The 20,711-nt window shown below is 43.2% G+C and overlaps 1 protein-coding gene across 1 annotated transcript in view; it reads right to left on the reverse strand.

Moving 5' to 3' along the window:
- The window catches only part of CADPS2 (calcium dependent secretion activator 2), a 5,163,308-nt gene that overhangs the window by 566,084 nt on the left and 4,576,513 nt on the right, over nt 1–20,711 (reverse strand). The window contains exon 29 of the mRNA XM_044088753.1: nt 18,752–18,771. Within this exon, the coding sequence (XP_043944688.1) occupies nt 18,752–18,771 (20 nt within the window). The remainder of the gene's footprint in view (nt 1–18,751; nt 18,772–20,711) is intronic.

Here is a 20,711-nt window from a genome sequence, read left to right on the forward strand (position 1 = left end):
TGCAATAAAGCTGCTTGAACTGAACCCAAGAATGTTCACCTGTATTATCCTGACCAGGCGAGTGACATGGTGTCAGAACCAGGACTAAAAGAGCAACTTCTTCAGAAGGTGAAGACAAGACTGAGCTGGTTGAGTGAAACATAGCTCAAACAAACAAAAAAGGCCAGAAATGAACTCAAGGTAACCAAAAATTGCATGAAAGATTTATTTTGCAAAGAAAATGAAATGGAGCATTTGTAAGGCACAAAATGCATTACTAATCAAGTGAGTAGCACAAAACATATTATTAATCAAACGAAAGGCACAAAATGCATTATTAATTAGACAAATGTTTAAAACTGTGATATTTGATAAAACTAGCAGAGATATTCATGTGGGGGCTCAAAATTACCTTTGATTTGCATAATGAGCATGTTTAAAGTAAAACAAGCACAAGAAAAGTATGATGAACGTAATAAGAGATTAAAAGGGCATAATGAGCACAATAAAAGGCAAATAAGCTTAAAGAGCAAGGAAACTACATGTTTTTTAGTAAAAGACTGCCTATGGGCACAAATGAGAAGTTATGTACCTACCATAACGTTCCATGTTAGTTGTCTTCTCTTGCCTTCTTTCTTGCTTGATGGGTTCGGAGCCGATCCTCGGCTCCGACTCGGCACTTTGCTAAGCTCGAGAGTCACTTTTACCAGCTCGAGGCAGCCCCATATCCCATGATGCAAGGCGGTAAGTACCCAGATCTCGTTTGTTGTCTATAGGCAATAACACCTAGCATAAAAAACTTCCCAAAAGGAAGAAGGAAAGGCAGAAAAAGCCTGAAGGATGGGTTAGGAAGACCAGAACTGTATGGTCTTAAGAAGCATTCTTCCATGTAGGGAGAAAAAGGGTCTGCCCAGGCCAGGGGAAGGAGGGAGGCAAGAAAGAAGGAGAGAAGACAACTAACATGGAACGTTATGGTAGGTACATAACTTCTCAATGTTAAGTTGTCAATCTCGCCTTCATTCTTATGATGGGACCGCGTCCCTAGCACCTCTACCCTGGGTGGCTCAATGGAACAGACTCTTGAGAACTGTAGAGCCAAAACTGGCTCTATCCCTGGAGGCCAAATCCAATTTGTAATGAGAAACAAAGGTATGAGGAGTGGCCCAAGTGGCTGCAGCACAAATAGTGTCTAATGGAAGTCTAGCCTGAAAGGCTGTGGAAGTGGCTAAGCTTCTGGTTGAATGCGCTTTAGGTTTCGAGCACAGCTGTTTTCCCCTGAGCTGACAGATTTCAGAGATGACAGAAGAAAACCATCTAGATAAGGTCACTTTTGATACAGGAAGGCCTTTTTTGTTATCAGCATAAGAAATAAAGAGATGATCGGATTTCCTGAATTGTTTTGTTCTGTCCAAATAATATCTGAGTTGGCGGTGAACATCAAGATAATGTAATTTTTGTTCCGATCTGTTTGAGTAATTTGGGAAAAATACAGGAAGGTCAATAGACTGATTCAAATTACCTTTTGAGGCGACCTTAGGCAAAAAGGTCGGATTAGTTCTCAAGGATACCCTGTCTTTGTGGAAGACCAAATAAGGGGGACGAACAGAGAGAGCATGAAGTTCAGATACTCTCCTAGCCGAGGTAATAGCAACCAGGAAGAGTGTTTTCCATGAAAGAAATTTCAGGGAACATGAAACAGCTGGCTCGAAGAGAGGAAGAATCAAGGATGTCAGCACTAAATTTAGGTCCCATTGAGGAGGAGGACTCCTGACTGGAGGTTTCAGGAGAAAGATTCCTTTTAAGAAGGCTCTACAAAGCCTGTGGGACATAATGTTGTGATCTGAACCCGACATGAAAGTTCGAGATAGCAGCCAATTGAACTTTGACCGTGGAAGAAGAAGAGCCCGCGTGAAAGATTTCCGCTAAGAAATCCAAAACTGCTTGAACTGGAGCAGTAAAAGGATCAATATTTTTAGCTTTTGCCCAACAAGAAAAGCGTTTCCATTTGCTGGTATAAATCCTTCTAGTAGAGGATTTTAGGGAAGCCACTATGATATCCCTAACAGGATTAGAGATCATAGGAAGCCTGGCTAAGGAAGGAAGTGGAGCAACCATGCTGTGAGGTTGAGAGAAGGGATAGACCGGTGCAGCTGACCCGATTGGTGAGTCAGAAGGTCTGGTACTGGGTCCAGATACCACGGCTGCACCAAAAGGTGACGATGGAGGAACGGAAACCAAATTTGTCGAGGCCAATAGGGAGCAATGAGAATCATTTTGGCTCTCAAAACGGTGGCTTTCTGGAGAACTTGTGGAATCAGTGGAAAGGGAGGAAAGGCATAAAGAAGTCTCTTGGGCCAAAACTGGGTAAGAGCATCTCTGGGGGGATGGCGTGGCAGTGGGAAGAGAGAAAAGAAGTCTGGGCATTTGCTGTTTTGGGGAGTAGCAAAAAGATCGCAACATGGGCGGCCCCATTCTAGAAAAATCTCCTCCACTATAGATTGTTTGAGAGACCACTCGTGAGGCATGAGAATAGCTCTGCTCAATCTGTCCGCTAAAATGTTGGTTTTCCCAGGGATATGCGTTGCTACCAGAAACCGATGAGAGGAGATCGCCCATTGCCAAAGTCTGAGAGCTTCTCGACACAAGGGGTAGGACTTGGTTCCGCCCTGTTTGTTGATATACCATACTACAGACATGTTGTCTGTGTGAACTGCAATTGTTCCCAAGGGAAGAAAGTCGTTGAGGGCTTGCAACATTAAAAGCACTGCTCTCATCTCTAGGACATTTATGTGCAGGTGGTATTCGAACGGTTGCCACGTCCCATGAACCATCCTGCCCTGATAATGACCCCCCCACCCGATCAGGGAGGCGTCCGTAGTGACAGTGGCTACCGGGGCCGGGAATACAAAGGGTCTGTCTTGGTGAATCTGGGGAGAAGTAACCCACCATGAAAGATGATTCTTGCAAATTTGGGTCACCATGATTTGGTGACGCATTGGAAGTTGTTGGTACGACCACTGAGTGAACAACATCCACTGAAGCAGATGCATGTAGAAGCGGGCCAGGGGAAGAAGAGTAATGGCCGCAGCCATGAGGCCCAACACCTTCAGAACCATTCTGGCTTGCACCTTTTTGCTGGCAAGGATGATCCTCACGTGACTTTGTATATCTGAGATTCTTTGGTCTGTGAGGGTTGCTGACATCCGAACAGTGTTTAATTTTGCGCCTATGAAGGTAATAGACTGGCAGGGCAACAAGGAGGATTTTTCGTAGTTTGTCGAAATTCCCAATTGAGTGCAGAGATTTAGTGTGTAATCCCTGGCTTGAAGAAGTTGATGCCTGGTGGTGGCTGAAAGGAGCCAGTCGTTGAGATACGGAAACACCTGGAATCCTTGACGTCTCAGGTGAGCCGTGACCACTGCCATACATTTGGTGAACACTCTGGGGGCTGTAGTGAGACCAAAGGGCAGGGCTCTGAATTGAAAATGACTGGACCCCAGCCGAAAGCGGAGAAACCTTCTGGAGCGTTTGTGAATTTTTATGTGATAGTACGCGTCCTGAAGGTCTATTGAGCACATCCAGTTGTCCTTCTCTAGGAAGGGCAAAATTGACTGAAGTGTGACCATTCGAAATCATGTCTTTCTCACAGACTTGTTGAGTCTGCTGAGATCCAATATTGGTCTCCAGTCTCCCGTCTTTTTGGGGACCAAAAAGAATCTTGAGTAGATTCCGGGCTCTGTATGGTCTGTTGTAACTGGCTGAATGGCTCTTTTTTGTAGAAGCTTTAATACTTCTAACTCTGCAATTTCCCTTAGACCGGGTGGTACATCTGGAAGGGAATTTGTGTGAGTAGGGACTTTCCTGGAAAGGAATTTTGTAACCCTCGGATATAATCGACTGTACCCATCTGTCTTGAGTGAGGGAACGCCAGGCTTCTGGGTACAGCGATAGTCTTCCCCCGACTGCCTCCAAGGATGGACAGTCGGGCAACATCTCAGGGATGCTGGAAGGGCTTGTCAGAGAGAGGCTCTCTGCTTCCCTGGTTCTGTGGACCCCCTATGCCTCTAGAGCGGCGTCTGTTATTACCTCCTCTGCCTCTAGGGGTAAACTGACCACGTGTATCCGGCGTGACTCCTTGGGATTTGCGGAACCACATCTTTCCACCCTTCTGTCCTTTGGGGTAAGACCTAGAAGGGGTGGAAAAACGGATCCCTACGGCAGAAAGAGTCTTGCCGTCCTGTTCACACCTGGTCAATGTATCCTTCACTTGAGGGCCAAACAAAGCTGACCCATCAAAGGGAGAGTTTGTGAAGGACGCCTTAAAGGGATCTGCAAAATTACAGAGCCGCATCCAGGATTGACGTCTAAGAGCCACCCCTGTACCTGCGGCTCTACTCGCTCCATCTGCTGCATATGATATCAGACGCATGGAGGAGTTAGCTATAGAATTAAGGATTCCTAGCTGAGAAGCAATTTTCTCTTGAGCCCCTGCAGCTGTAGGATCCTGTACTACTTCACCTAGTTCCTTAAGGATGTCCCTTTGGAGTCTGGTGAAGTGACATAAGTAGTTCAGCGAATGCATAGCAAAGGTCGCTGAAGAGAACATCCGCTTACCATACCTATCCATGGTCCTAGAATCCTTGTTAGGAGGATGGACTGGTACGGAAGGATCTGCAAGTTCCTTCTTAGTGGCAGCCACCACCACCATGGCATCAACAGAGACACCTTTCGTAAGGAATTGCTTCTCCGAAGGGGCAGTAATAAATTTAGACGGCCTCCTAGGAACTGGCTCAACAGAGTCAGGAGCAGCTCAAGCCTTTCGAGCAATAACCTCCATAAGGGGGTCGAAAGGCGGAGACACCCAGGAGGTGGAGGGCCGAGATCCAAACGCCTCTAGGTATACCGACTCATCCTCAGAGGGATTTGTGGAGGGCCAGTTTCCCCTCTGTTTTAGGAGTTCTAGGATGTCTGAAAAGGAGACATCCTCAGAGGTGGATCTTGGGGATCCCTCCGACTCATCTAAGTCGGTATCTGAAGTGATAGACTCAGGGGAGTCTAGGTGTTTCCTCTTACAAGTCCTCTTTGCTGGGAATCTCCTGAATGATCAGGAGAATCCTCGGAAGAGGGGGTTATTCCCAGTGGGGAAACCTGAGGCGGTGGATCTCTGGGTCCGGGAGCAAGAGAGATGGAAGAGATATCAACAGGCACTGTAGAGGGAGGAGCTAAGGGAATGGACTGCTGGCTGAGCCCAGTGGCCAGCACACTCTTCATCACCTCGAAGGCCCCCCTCCCAGGGAGGTCCGAGAGAACCCGTTCCGAAGAAACCGGGACTCCAGAGCCCACTGAAAGGGAAGGCTTCGAGGCAGATGTCGGAGCCGAGCTCACCAAGGCCGATGCTCCAAGGGGAAGAGCGGGTTTGGACAAGGGTCCGATGCCACTCACCCCCTCGGAGGAGACCAGGGAAGCCCGACCACCAAATCCCTCCAAGGAAGGTCTCGAAGAGGAGATAAGAGTAGATGCCGAGGGTGCAGAAGGGGGTGGGTATCCGCCCCTCAGCCAAAGCAGTAACTATCCCCGAAGACTCCAGCTCCAAACTCTGAGGTAGAGTTGAAGGAGGAACTTGAAGAGGGTGTGGACTAATAGTCGTCTGTTGAGACGGACTATGCAGCATCTGGGCAAGCGCCTGTGATTTCAATAATCTACTTACCACTCTCTCTAAATCATGGTCAGAAAGCCTGGACGACCTAGATGATCGGCTCCGATGGCTCCGTTCCGAGAGGAGAGGTGAGGCCGGAGCCGAGAGTATCGGTTCCAAGGAAGGGGACCTGGATCTCTTACTCGAAGGAACCATCGGAGCTGAGGAAACCACAGATCCAGATGGAGCCGAGGACTTTTCGGCTCCGAATGAAAGTCTCGATGCATCGGCTCCAGCCGGAGCCGATACAGACATAACAGTAACGGTGTCGGAGCCGGTCGGTGCTGACACACGAAGCCTGAGCCACATGGTGGTCGGAGCCAGTCGGAGCCGACACTGATGTGACCATAACAGTATCGGCACCGATAGCCATCAGTGCCGAAGATTTTTGCAAGACAGGATCGGCTCCAGCCGGAGCCGATCTCAACTCCGAAGGAGTCGGAGCCGAGGCCACCGGCTTAGATACAGAAGCCTGGGCCTTAGAAGACTTAGAAGTCTTGCTCGAGCCGATTTAGGAGAGCCCTCCGGTTTAAGGAGACCCCTTAAAATCAACTTATTTCTCCTCTCCTGCAGGACTCTCTGGCTAAAGGAATGACAAATTGCACAGGAGTCCTGCAGGTGGAGAGGTCCCAGGCAATATAAACAAGAAGTGTGACCGTCTGTCAGAGACATCTTCTGACAGCACGAGTCACACTTCTTAAAGCCTGAGACCCTTTCTTTGGACATAGTTGAACACAAACAGTACACAACAACACAGTCCCAAACAGACAACTAAAGCTATCTAATATATAGTAAAACTAACCTCTCACACACACACACCCTGACAGGGAGGGGGATGGGAGGGAATGAAGGCCTGACTAAAAGAAGGGGAAGGAAATATAATTTTAGTCAGAAAAGGGCTTACAATTAAGTAAAAAAGAAAGTTAATCTACAGAAAAGTGAAAAAGTTAAATTTTAGGGGCAAAAAGTAGTTACAACTAACACTTACCAGGAGCTGGCAAAAGGAGGACCTCATCAGCGAAGCGGCAAACGAGATCTGGGTACTTACCGCCTTGCATCATGGGATATGGGGCTGCCTCGAGCTGGTAAAAGTGACTCTTGAGCTTAGCAAAGTGCCGAGTCGGAGCTGAGGATCGGCTCCGAACCCATCAAGCAAGAATGAAGGCGAGATTGACAACTTAACATCTATTATTTCACACTGACCGAACCCATTCAAAGCATAACTAGAGTTGTTTGAAGTATCTCAGGGTATGTAAAGATTTGCAATGTGTGTGCTTTATTATATTGCAATTATTTCAAAGGATTTGCTGTGTGCAAAGTACAGTTATATTGAAAAGTGCAGCCATTTCAAAAAGCTTCTTGTGCTGTGTGCATTTATTCGCAGTTTCCCGATTTCAAGTGTTTCTTACACTGTACAGAGTTATTTCACAAAGTACAGCCATTTTGAAAGGTTCCTGTGCTGTGCACAGTTTATTTGCAAAGTGCATTAATTTCTAATTGTTTCTTACTCTGAGCGGCTTCTGCTGTGTACACTTTATTCGCAAAGCACAGCCATTTCAAAGTATTTGTTACACTGATAAGGAATGGTTTTGTAAAGTACAGTGATTTTAAAGTATTTGTTACACTGATAAGGAATGGTTTTGTAAACTACAGTGATTTTAAAGTATTTGTTACACTGATAAGGAATGCTTTTGTAAAGTACAGTGATTTTAAAGTATTTGTTACACTGATAAGGAATGGTTTTGTAAAGTACAGTGATTTTAAAGTATTTGTTACACTGATAAGGAATGGTTTTGTAAAGTACAGTGATTTCAAAGTATTCTTGTGCTACAGAGACTTATTTGGCAAAGTGCAGTTATTTCAATGAGTCTGTTGTATTATTGGACATAATTACAAATTCTGGTATATATATATATATATATATATATATATATATGTATGTGTGTGTGTGTGTGTGTGTGTGTATGTATGTATGTTTATACATAATTTCAGGCACCTTCACTACTGTGTGTTGATATGGCAGAAGCATTTTGCAGACCCACTCCACTTGTGTTTGATCATAATACAGCAGAGAAATGGATAGTATTTCAGTAGGAATATGATATTTTCATACAAGCAGCTTTTTCTGACAGACTTTAATTTTGCTTAACTTAGCAGGGTCAGAGGCCACTGAAAGAGAGCATTAATTTGTGTTTGCACTGGCAGTATATGCAGGAGAGGGGGAACCGCCATATTATGGTACCAGCTGAACCAAGAGAGTACCCATTTTATACAAGAGACCAAATGTCAGTTGAACCTTTTGCAGCTTATATCACTGACTTAAGAAATAAGTCTAAAACATGCAGATCTGGTGACTTGAAAGGTGAGTTAATAAAAGACAGGCTTGCGTGTGGTGCTAATAATGCAGTGAGAAAGATTTTGCTTTGTGACAGTGATTTAACATTATGCAAAGCTATACAGATTTGTCAAATCCATGAGGTCACAGAAATACACAAAAATATCCTCATTAAAGTGATAAGATCATAGTTTCAGCAGCCTCTAGAGCAAGTGTAGACAGCATGCAGCACATGGCAAGCAAAAACAGGCTTAAGCACATGGCAGCAGCAACACCTGCCAGATTCCCTGGGAGGAGCTGTAACTTTCTAGCAAGTTCCAAGACTAGTTCAGCAAAACAGACACACTCAGTGCAGTATAAAGGTGAGTCAGCAAAATCTCAAGTCAAGTCTTATTGTTAATTATTGCAATTGTGGAGCCAATCATGAGTCTAAAAGAAAGGATTGCTTAGCATTCGGTTAGCAATGCCACAAGTGTAAAAAATGGAACCACTTTCAAAAGTTTTGTAAATCAAGCAGGCATCATTCAGTTATTAAGAAAGGTCACTCAAAAAAGCAGATTGATCATATAGAAAGCTACAACCCTACTTTCTATGTAGATGGTGTATCAGTGGTCAGTGAAAAAGTTAATAGGTTCATTGGCTATCTGCCCTGGGGCAATTATAAGCCTAGCCCAATTCTGTATGGCTTACGCCACCCCTTGATTTGAGTATACTGTGCCCTTTTTAAGGTTTAGTTTACTGTGCCTCTGTCTAATAGTGACATGGGAGTAATCCCTGGGACAAACCTATGATCCCCCATCCACCTATCTAGATTCTTCTTGAAGAGATTCAGTGAGGTGCTCTGCCTCACATGAACTGGAGTTCTATTCCAAAGCGAAGGAAGCCTCTGGGTTATGAACCTGTCCCTCCAGCAAGTTCTATTTATTTCTGTGCTGAGGTTCAAGTCCCTCGAGCATGTGGCTCTAAGGGATTTAGATTTATTGAGGTGGAACATGTCCATTAATTCTGGATTTGACATAGCTTTCTATGTCAGGCATAGATCGCCTCAAAGTAGGCGGTATGCAACTGAGTAGAGATGGAGGTTTTTTAACCGAGCAGCATATGGCATCTGTTTGAGACCCTTGATCCTCTTGGTGAGATACTTTTGGGGTCTTTCTAATTGCTGCAGGTGTCGGGTAAGGTACATCCCAAAAGGGGCATTGTATTCTATGATGGGCCTGATGAGGGATGAATAAAGGGGCATGATTACCTCTCTTGATCTAGATGTTAAACCCTTCGTGATAAGGTGGACTATGTAGAAGGTCTTTCTAACCACTTTGGCAATGTGGTTTTCAAAGGAGAGATTGCTATCAACTTGGGTTCCCAGGTCCCTAATAACTTTCTCTGTACTTAATGGGTTTCCGCCTATGTGGTAATTTGTGGGCACATTATTTTTGCCAAAGGGTATGACTATACATTTTTTGGCATTTAGCTTTAAACCATGGTGCTGGCACCAGTTATCTGTCTCTGTGAGACCTTTTTGAAGGATGTTTGTGTCAGCTGGAGAGTCGATTATGGCGCCCTTTTTGCAGTCATCTGCGAACTTGGTGAGCCATAGTCCTCCCACGTTTGCCTGTACCTCGGAAAAGTATATACCGAACAAGAGTGGTCCCAGGACAGAACCCTGTGGGATGCCACTTGTGACCAGTTTCGAGTCTGACATGGCTCCAGCAACTCTCACTCTGTGGGTTCTGTCTTTGAGCCAGTTTGCGACCCATCTTGTGACATAGGGGTTTATATTTAAGCTGGATAGCTTATCTATGATGCCCGAGTGGGGTATTGTGTCAAATGCCTTTGCAAGGTCCAGATAGGCTGTGTGGACTACCTTCCCTTCATCTATGGCTTTGGTGACTGTTTTGAAGAAGTCAACCAGGTTCAAAAGGCAGGATCTGCCCTTGACAAAGCCGAACTGGGTAGGATCTAGTGTCTGTAGGTCCCCAATGTCTTTGTTTATGAGCTCCATGATGTTCCTCTCCATAGCCTTACAGACTAAGCTAGTCAGGCTTATGGGGCGATAGTTTCCAGGGTCCGTAGAGGCTCCACCTTTGTGGAGTGGGACCACTGTTGCTGTACGCCATTCTGTGGGCACATATCCTGTAGGGAGGCTGAGATTGTATAGCTGTTTTATTTGAGGGATTAGTTCCTCTTGGAGTTCATGTAGGACGCAACCTGGGACGCCATCTGGTCCCATGGAAGCAGTGTTTTTTGCTTTGGAGAGGGCAGCCTTCACCTGAGCATCAGAGATGTTTGGGAGGCAGCCCTCTGCCGGGATAGATACTTGCTCTTTGGGGAGGAGTTTGCACTGAACCTGTCTGCCAGGATATTGGCGATGTCTGTGGGTTCAGTGTATTTTTTGTTGTTCAGAATCAACTCAGAACAAGTCTGGGAGTTGCATCCCAGGTTCCTAACATAACTGAAAAAAGCCTTATGATTGTCTTTCGTGTCCTGTGCAATTTTTCTCTCGAAGCTGGCCTTGGAGGATTTTATGAGGGATCGTAATTTTTTGCTAGTACTGATCAGAGATGCCTTCCCTATTAGGGATTTTGCTCTATCATGTAGTAGCTTCCTCCTTCTGTTGTACATTTTATTTATGGCAGGGGTCCACCAGACTGGACGCCTGCCTTTGGATGATTGGGTCTTGGTTTTGTTTGGGATAGCATGATCCATGCATTCCTGGAGATGTCCGTAGAATGCGTTTATATAGGATTCTGCAGTTTGGGCCGTAGTTTCCACTGGCCCTGGGGCCTTGAAGGATTCCACTTCGGTTTTGAGAAGTGAGAAGTTCACTTTTGAGAAGTTTTTCACTGTGGTTTTCTGGGCTGGGGTGGGGTCGGGATGTGGACATCCAGTGAAATTAATTTATGGTCTGATCTTACCAATGAGGGATATACTTCTGGTGTGGAGCATAGAGTCCCCATATTGGTAATGATCAGGTCTAGTATGTTGTCCCCTCTTGTGGGAGTGGTGACTAGTTGTTCCATAGCATTTGAGTTTATAATTTCCAGGAACCTTTGGGCTAAGGTGCTGGGGCTTGAGTAGTGCTCCCAGTCAATGTTTGGGTAGTTGAAGTCACCCAATATAATGGTGTTCGGAGAGATCTTCATGTTCTCCAATGTTTTCAGGAAAGCTGAGTGGGATTCCTGACTTTGAGAGGGTGGTCTGTAGGATGCTATAAACTGAAAAGCAGTCTTGCCCACTGTTAGTTGCACATGGATGGTCTCCGATACTTCGTGCAATGCCACTAACCTGGAGGTGTGGATATCCTTGATAAATATGGAAACTCCCCCTCCTTTTGTGGTTCGGTCTGGGTTTTGGGGCCAAAAAGCATGATATGAGGTATAACCTGGTAGTGCTGGGGTGCAGGTTTCTGTCACTGCACAGATATCGATGTTCTCCATACTGAGGAGAGCTTCGAGTGCGTGCATCTTGAGGTTAAGACTTCTGGCGTTAAGCAACATTACCCTTAGTTTCTTGTTCCTTGTGCTGTCTATGGGGGTGGGTTTGACTTTTGAGCCTTGCCTAAAAAAGGCACTATGGGAGTGGCAAGAGCCTTTGCCAATATCCGAAAGCCCAGTGGTGACAGGTGCAAGCCGTCCCTAGCGAAGCAACGTGGCTTGTTGAGCATGTCATCCCAGGTTGACAGACACTGGATCCCCTTTGAATGACACCAAAATTTTAACCAATTGTTAAAATTGATAACTTTGTCTTTGTATTGTGGCATCATTCTAGGTGAGGGCAAGATGCTGCTCAAGGTGATGGTCATACCAGCCTGGCCTACATGATCAGAGAGCTCCTCTATGTCTCTTTTCATGTAGTCCAGGGAGGTATGTCTCAGGTCATTCACACCAGCATGTACAATGACCGAGTCATATTTGTATTTGCTTTGGAGTGACCTGAGTGCTTGCGTTATGTGGCGGGTCCTAGCACCCGACAGGCAGCTCACCGTGACCTTCTCTTTATTCAGCCTGGTGAGCAGGACGTCAGTGTGTCTGACAATAGAGTCACCTATTACAAGAGTATCAGGTGTGTTATTCAGCCTTAAAGTCTGTGGCTGCTTGGCACACTGACTTTGTGGGCTATGTGTTGTGCGTGTTCTGTTTTGAGGTAGCGTTTGCTTGGATGTCTGCTTTGGAGGTCTCTGTTGCTTAGGTAGATTTTTATTTAGAGCCTCCCAGTATGTTTTTGTGTATTTATGTGTTTGGTTCGCTGATGTGGTGGGACTATGTGATACAGGAATTGTGTTGTGTGAGGTTACCTTCTCCTCCTGACTGGTTACAGCAGTTTTGAGATGAGAGAGCTCAGCCTCCAGTTTGGCTAAATAGTTGCATCTCTCACATATATTTGAACCTGTTTGGAGGAGGAGAGGGTTGTCCGTGTACATGAGACAGTTGTAACATTGCCTCAAAATTCCCAGATTCACCAGCTGGACTGGAGAGGAAACCATTAACTGACCTTTGGACATGCTAGAGTAATATTGGGAAACTGAATTTAAGATGGACCAATAGAGGACAGGGTAATCGTAGAGAGTATAAGAGTAAGTAGTGCTTATGGTTTAATAGTGCTAACTTGTAGGATTACTTAGTTGGACCAGTGAAGGGCCTTAGAATGAGAATATGGTGTTTAAATTGAGAGATAGAGCAGTTCTAAGGGAAAAAGTGAAGAGCAGACTTTGTGGAGCCAGGAATAGTTTAAACCCAATTAGGCGGCGCTGCCCACTGTTGCGCTATGCACAAAAACGCGCAAAAACGGCAAAAGAGGGTTTTAAGAGAGGAAGATGAAGGAGTTTGGAATTGACCCAAAATGGCCAATAAAACTACAGTTTCAAGTCAGTAACCACTCCCACAGGGGCAGACAGGCTGCTCAATGTTTTTCACTGCCACTGATCAACAGAGAGACTTCCCTTTAGCCCAAGCAAAAAATGGCCTCCAAGAAACTTACAAACAGTTCAAGAACAGCAAGCCTGTAACTGAACTTTTTTAAATCTCAGAAAAGTGGGAAAAAAGCAAGATTTTTTTGTTTTGTTTTTTTCAGAGATAGCAGAGGTTCACAAGTATCAACAAGTTATAACAGTGCAGTAAATGACCCCACACAAGAGTACTAGGCCAAAGACAGATAAAATGCAAGTTTTGAGAAAAAAATGATTTTAAAAATAAGTGCAAACAGGAAATTCAGTAAACAGCTCTAGGTTGTGCTCTAAATACAGTTACTAATGCAGAAACCAAGTTTAACAAGCCAGAAAATGCTCAAAATAGGCGGCTATGCAGAAAAACTTAGCAAATAAACAGAGGAAAAATACTTAAAATCTCAAAAGTGGCTCCTTTCTTCTCTCAGCATTTTCTCCTCTTGGTGGGTGCTTCACCAACACCCAACAAGCCTGAAAAGATACCAAAACCACGAGGCAACCAGGTTTTAAGAGAGGAAGATGAAGGAGTTTGGAAATGACCCAAAATGGCCAATAAAACTACAGTTTCAAGTCAGTAACCACTCCCACAGGGGCAGGCAGGCTGCTCAATGTTTTTCACTGCCACTGATCAACAGAGAGACTTCCCTTTAGCCCAAGCAAAAAATGGCCTCCAAGAAACTTACAAACAGTTCAAGAACAGCAAGCCTGTAACTGAACTTTTAAATCTCAGAAAAGTGGGAAAAAGCAAGATTTTTTGTTTTTGTTTTTTCAGAGATAGCAGAGGTTCACAAGTATCAACAAGTTATAACAGTGCAGTAAATGACCCCACACAAGAGTGCTAGGCCAAAGACAGATAAAATGCAAGTTTTGAGAAAAAACGATTTTAAAAATAAGTACAAACAGGAAATTCAGTAAACAGCTCTAGGTTGTGCTCTAAATACAGTTACTAATGCAGAAATCAAGTTTAACAAGCCAGAAAATGCTGAAAATAGGTGGCTATGCAGAAAAACTTAGCAAATAAACAGAGGAAAAATACTTAAAATCTCAAAAGTGGCTCCTTTCTTCTCTCAGCATTTTCTCCTCTTGGTGAGTGCTTCACCAACAGCCAACAAGCCTGAAATGCATTAGATTTGTTGGGAAAGAATGAAGCATTTTGTACTGCCCTGATCAATAGTAAACCCATGGACCTCAAAGTAGACACTGGTTCAAAGTGTAATGTAATGTCAGCAGTAACATTTGCTAGAGTGAGAGCTGGTGAGCAACTTAATTTGGCCAATAGTGCGACGTTTGTTGCTTATGGAAGTGAATAGATTCAAACTGAAGGCTCATTACTGCTTTCATGCTATCCAGTTTGCAAAAGTTAAAGCCTGCAATTTTATGTAGTCTGAAGACCTGTGCAGTCATTATTAGGTCTCAGAGAGAGTTTAAGAATGAAAAAGAAACACCACAAAACCAGCTTCGCCACACAGATCATTTAGCTTCACAACTTTATTCTGGAACCTCAGCCTTTCACCTTCTTGGAATGTTACACATTACAATTTGATCTAATTTATACACCCAGTGCTCCCATTAAGCAATTAATAAATTTCAATTGCAACACCCTTATAACCAATAGTATTATTAAACAAATTATTTATGGAAAACATTAAATAATATGTTTAAAAATCCTTCTTATGTATGTGTCTGTGTGTAATAATGCTGCTTGAACTGAACCCATGAATGTTCATTTGTTTTATTCTGACAAGACAAGCAACAATTAGATATCAAATAAAACAAATATTATCATCAAAGATATATCAAGTAATTATTTATCTTTATTATATTAAGTATTACTGAAATTATAATTAACTATAACGGTAACGGTTACTTTACTTCAAAAACGTGTGACCCTGAACTTCTGTACACCACATATATAATAATAATCATGGCAAAACACTTGAAAGTCAGGCTAATTCAGTTAATATAAGATGGCTACTAAAAACGTAAAGCAGAATGTATGAACACCATAAAGACAACATAAGAATTGGAAGTAGACTTTGAAGATGATTTTAATATAAATATCAGCCAGTCATTCAGCTGGACACACCAAAATTCCTTGACTTTGTTGCACCTCAAAGATCACAAGATAGCAAAGCCTCAAGCCAAGGCAACAAAAGTCAAGAAATAGACTCTTTGAAACTAAAATCTGTTTTAAAGCAGTGCTTGCACTAGTGTACTGGCATAAAAATATACTTTTGCTTTTTGTGGTATGAACTGTCTGAGCATTGGAGTGGACTGAAATGGGACACTTGTTGGTAAATTACATTTTAATTTTTAAAGCATTCTGAAATGCTTTCACTTATTATGAAATGGATAGCAGACTGCTTTCTGGGATGGCCGTTAGTCACTTTGAATTTGAGGTCACGCCACACCTCTTCTAATTGAAACTATCACACCAAGACAAAATTTTGGGGCTATGGTGTGAAACATTTTGTTTTAATTTTTGTGTACAGTTATAACTTTCTTAAAATGTTCGACAATTTATTGCTTGCATAACTGTTTTTAGGCTACACTTTAGAATTGCAAAGCCCTCCTTTTCCAAAGCTTATGCTACAATTCATAGCAAAGAGCACTAGCCTTACAGTGTTATCCTCTGTAATAATTTATCTTACCCACATATTACCCCTATGTGACAGCTTATGTATTACAATTCTTACTACTTTTCTTGCAACTGAAAGAGCTTACACTGTAAATGTATCAGAATTAGCGTTGGCTAATTGGCTGTAAAAATTTGTATCAGTAGCATACCTCATGAAATCTACTGCTAAACTTGCATTTAAAAAGCTTATACTGTAAATGTATCTGAACTTGCATTTAAAGAGCTTACATGGTAAATGTATCTGAATCAGTGTTGGCTAGTTCTTTCCTTGTGTTTAAGAGTTTACACTTTAAATGTGTTTGAATTAGCTTTGGCTAGATGGCTGAATAGGTTTGTAATACCACTGTACCTCCCAAAATCTACTGCTAAGCTTGTGACCAGAGTAACTCTGCTTTTCTGAAGGTGTACTTAGGTCCTTAAGTGTCTGATACCTGACACCGTAATATTTATTTTCCTTGAAGAACTCGGAAGTGTTGCTAGACTGCTGTTACAGTTTAGGTGATTTGAATGTTTTACTACCTATCTTCTAGAATAATAACAGTAGCTTTACCAGACTGTGAATGAAACTGAAATGTTTTGAATTTGTACATTTATGTATATAGACTGTTGAAATGCTAACCTAGCTTATGCAACTTTCTTGTTAGTTTCTTATGTAGTTAATAGTTTCTGAACTTACCTGCCTAGCCTCCTTCCTACCTATATCTACAGTACTGCTTTTTCAATTTACCCAGCCTACTTACCAATTCATAACTCCCTAGCTCCTTCTACTAACCCCTCCAATACTGTGGAAACCCAACTGTGCAGTGCTTGTATGTTTTAATTTGCTCAACTATCTTAACATTATTTGCGTAGCATACCCTGGTACCGACGCATGTCACCAGAACATCTTCCAACCCCTTAACTTATCTCTTTTATAAGTATAGTGCCCTGTACTCTCTAATTCACTCCAGCTACAACTTTCCACTTATTCCAGCCTTTCTGTTCTGTCTTACAGCTCCCACCACTCACTTCTAGCTTACCAACTTTAATTCTTCCTACTGCTCCTCGACCTTCTATATTTCTCTGCTGCTCTATCTAGCTTCTATGCTGCTTCTATTACCTTTATAGCTAACCTTCTCTACTCCAACCCCTCTTCTCTACTACTTCCTGAGAACCTCACCCAATCTGATTCTATTAACTAGCGCCTCCCACTGCTTACCATAGTATACCCCCACCCATCTGCCCACACTCACTATTGCCATTCCACCCATTTAAACTAAACAGACATAACTGTCCTCATCCATACTCCCAACACCCTCCCATTTCATACCTTACCTCTCAACAGTAACTCCCTCTCTGCTTATCCTTTCTTCTTTTACTCCTATCTAATTTCACCTCCAGTCACACTCAGCTGCATCCCTATACCCCTATCTCCAATTACCACTACTCCTCTCCCATATCACCTGTACTCTTCTCTTGCACTGAATACACACTCCCCAAAATCAATCTGCCTCCACCTATCTCCCCACAGAATAAAATTAAACAAACATTTCTCCCACCCTACACAATTTTATCTTTTTTATCTTTTTTTTTTTATCTTTTTTCCTCTACCCTCACAACATCCTGCAACTCTCAGGTGATATCCATCCCAACCCTAGCTGACACTTCAGTTCATCTCATCCTACCAATGCTACACACACACATTTCCACAGGCACCTAATTCTAGTCTCACCTCTCCTTCACTCTATAAACATCCACGGTATCCTTAACAAGACATCTGAATTAAAATCTTGGATAGCCCAACACTCCCCTAACATAATCACTCTCACTGAAACATGGCTTAAACCTCATGACAGTGACACAGAATTTGTACCCTCTGGATATAAGATCCTATGTCTTGATAGAACTCATAAAAAAGGAAGAGGTGTTGCCATCATGTGCACAGACCTCCTACCCTTTTTCCCCCATACCACCCAACCCCATCTTTTCACACTGCTGAACTCATTATTGGTAACTGTAAACTCAATAACCATAAAACCGTAACTATAGCTATCATCTACATAACTCCTGAAGAAAACATAGCCATATTACAGCAAATTCTTTACTGAATGTCTGACAATGTAACTAACAAAACTATGATATTAGGTGATGCCAACATCAACTGTCTTCCCCTCATTTCTAACACCTCTACTACCAGCATCCACCTATATCATTACACCCAGCTTATGTCCTCTCCCATTGTTCTTCATAAACCCACTAATACCTACTCTATCCTTGACTGGATTATGGTCCCCCATCCTAATATCTATCACCACCCTGAATCCCTTCCAGACTCAGTCAGTGACCACTCTGCTATACCTGTACTAAGATACTCCCCACACCTCTATTGACCTCACAATCTTAAGGAATTTTGGAAACTAACAAACTTTAACCCTGATACTTCAATACTTATCTCTCTGCAATTGGCTGGCCCTGCCTTTCATCCCTATCTCTTGATGAAGCTGTTCTTCAATTCAACTTCATCTTTCTAAATACACTTAACACCCTTGCTCCTCTCAGAATTCTTAACTCACTAACTCTAGCTAGTCTCGCATCCATAAAAGAGATTCTGCCTGGAAACTCTGGATTAAGACAACATCTCTCACACACCTCCAAAAATATAGAGAACTCTGAAACTTAACCAAAAAACAGATCAACACTGATAAAAAGAACTTCGATCACACACCCCTCACTACTGACCTGAGAACCCCCCCCCCCAAAATTATGGAATACTATTAACCAAATTCTCAACCCCGGTAATCCCTCAACTTCCAACACCTGTCATAACAACACACTCTAAGAAAATGCATCCATCTTCAATTCATACTTTATTGATACCATCATCAAACTTGTGCTAACTACTAACCCTACCACCCCCCTTATACAAAACAGCCCATTCTCATTAAAACTCATCTCAATCAGGTATTATCAAATGGCTACTTCTCAAACTTAAACCATGCTCCCCCTCAGCTGATAACTTACCTCCTCTCTTTCTAAAGGCAGCTACTAGCTCCATTGCATACCCAGTCCCCATCCTCATAAACTGCTAAATCACAGAATCTGCCGTCCCAACTCTTTGGAAAAAAATCCATATCATACCAATCCATAAATGTGGAAATTCAGTAGAGCTCTTTAATTATCGACCCACTGCCATACTCTCTCCCCTCTATAATATCATTGAACACTGTGTTCATAAACAAATCATGGCCTATCTCAGTCAAGAAACCTGATCACCCTCACCCAGCATGGCTTCTGCCTCCACCACAGCACCTCTACTGCACTAATTTCCTTTACAAACTAAATCACTCTTGCCAGAGACAATAATAAATTAAAGTCCTGCCTCTTCTTAGATCTCTCCAAAGCTTTTGACACTGTATCTCACTCCATCCTCCTCTCCAAACTGACTCAACTTAATCTCTCCCCACCAACTACCTCCTGGTTTAACAGCAACATCACAGATAGACAGCAATCTGTCAAATGTCTCTCTGTTTTATTCCGCTATCTCCCCATCAAAATAGACATCCCAGAAGGCTCAATTCTAGGCCCCCTTCTCTTTAAAATCATTACTAACCAACTTCACTCTTCCTGTCCTCAGTCGTCCCTCATACAGTATGCAGACAACTCCTCAATCAACTCCACTGCTGACTTCTCTGACCTGCTCACACTGGCACAAACATCTTTTAACCTCACTGAAAAATGGCTTTCTGACAACCAACTCACACAATGCTAAAAAGACTAAACTTCTTCTCTTCCTCCCTAAATATTAAATCCTCCTTCACCATCTCTTCCCTTAACAACACAACTATAACAGCCGATACCCACACCAAACTCCTTGGAGCAATCACAGATGTCCAACTTAAATTTGACCTCCATGTAAATCACTGTATCAAGAAAACCCATCTTATAGGTTCATAGGTTCATAGGTTCATACTAGGCTATCTGCCCGAGGGCATTTATAAGCCTAGCCCATTGTTTTGTGGCTTACGCCACCCCTTTAGTATGGGGAACTATACCCATTATTTTGCTGTGCCTCTGATAGAACAGTGACACTGAGGTAATTCCTGGGGTATATCTCGATCTCCCATCCATTGGTCAAGATTTCTCTTGAACAAGGCCAGCGAGTGCTCTGCCTCCCACATGTACCGGGATTTTGTTCCACAGCATAGGGAGTCTTTGGGTGATGAATCTATCCCTCCAGCACGTCCTATTTATAGCCGTGTCGAGGTTTAAGTCTCCCGCCCTTGTGGCTCTGATGGATCTAGATTTTTTGAGGTGAAGCATATTCATCAAATCTGGGTTTGACATGGCCTTGTATGTTAGGCAAAGGTCACCTCTGAGCAGTGGTGGCGACTGAATAGAGCTGGAGTTCTTCCAGTCGGGCAGCATAGGACAGATTTTTGAGACCCTTTATCCTTTTGGTGAGGAACTTTTGTGGCCTCTCCAGCTGCTGCAAGTGTCGGGTCAGATACATTCCAGAATGGGGCTTTGTACTCAATCATTGGTCTGATGAGTGATGAGTAAAGGGAGACTATGACCTCCCTTGATCTAGATGAGAATCCCTTCATGATAAGGTGGGCAATGTAGAAGGACTTCCTAACTACTTTAGCTACATGGGTGTGAATGACAGACTACTATCAACCTGGGTCCCCAGGTCCCTGATAACTTCTTCTGTGCTCAGTGGATTGCCACCTATTTGGTAGCTAGGGGTAACCTTGTTTTTCCCGAAGGGTATGACTATGCATTTTTGGCATTTAACTTTAGGCCGTGGCTCTGGCACCAGTTATCCGTTTCTGTGAGACCCTTCTGAAGGATATCTGTGTCAGATGTGTTTTCTACTATGGCGCCAGTTTGCAGTCATCTGCAAACTTTGTCAGCCATAACCCTCCTGTGTTTGCTTGTACTTCGGAAAAGTAGATGCCAAACAAGAGTGGGCCCAGGACTGAGCCCTGTGGGACACCACTTGTGACAGGCTTTGAGTCTGACATGGTGCCAGCAACTCTGACCCTGTGGGTTCTGTCCTCAGCCAGTTTGCAACCCATTTTGTGATGTATGGGTTAACATTTAAGCTGATGAGTTTTTTCAGTGGGGTGTATGGGTTACATTT

Source organism: Protopterus annectens, chromosome 11.part0 (genome assembly GCF_019279795.1).
Source record: "Protopterus annectens isolate FY-2018-M chromosome 11.part0, PAN1.0, whole genome shotgun sequence".
NCBI lineage: Eukaryota > Metazoa > Chordata > Ceratodontiformes > Protopteridae > Protopterus > Protopterus annectens.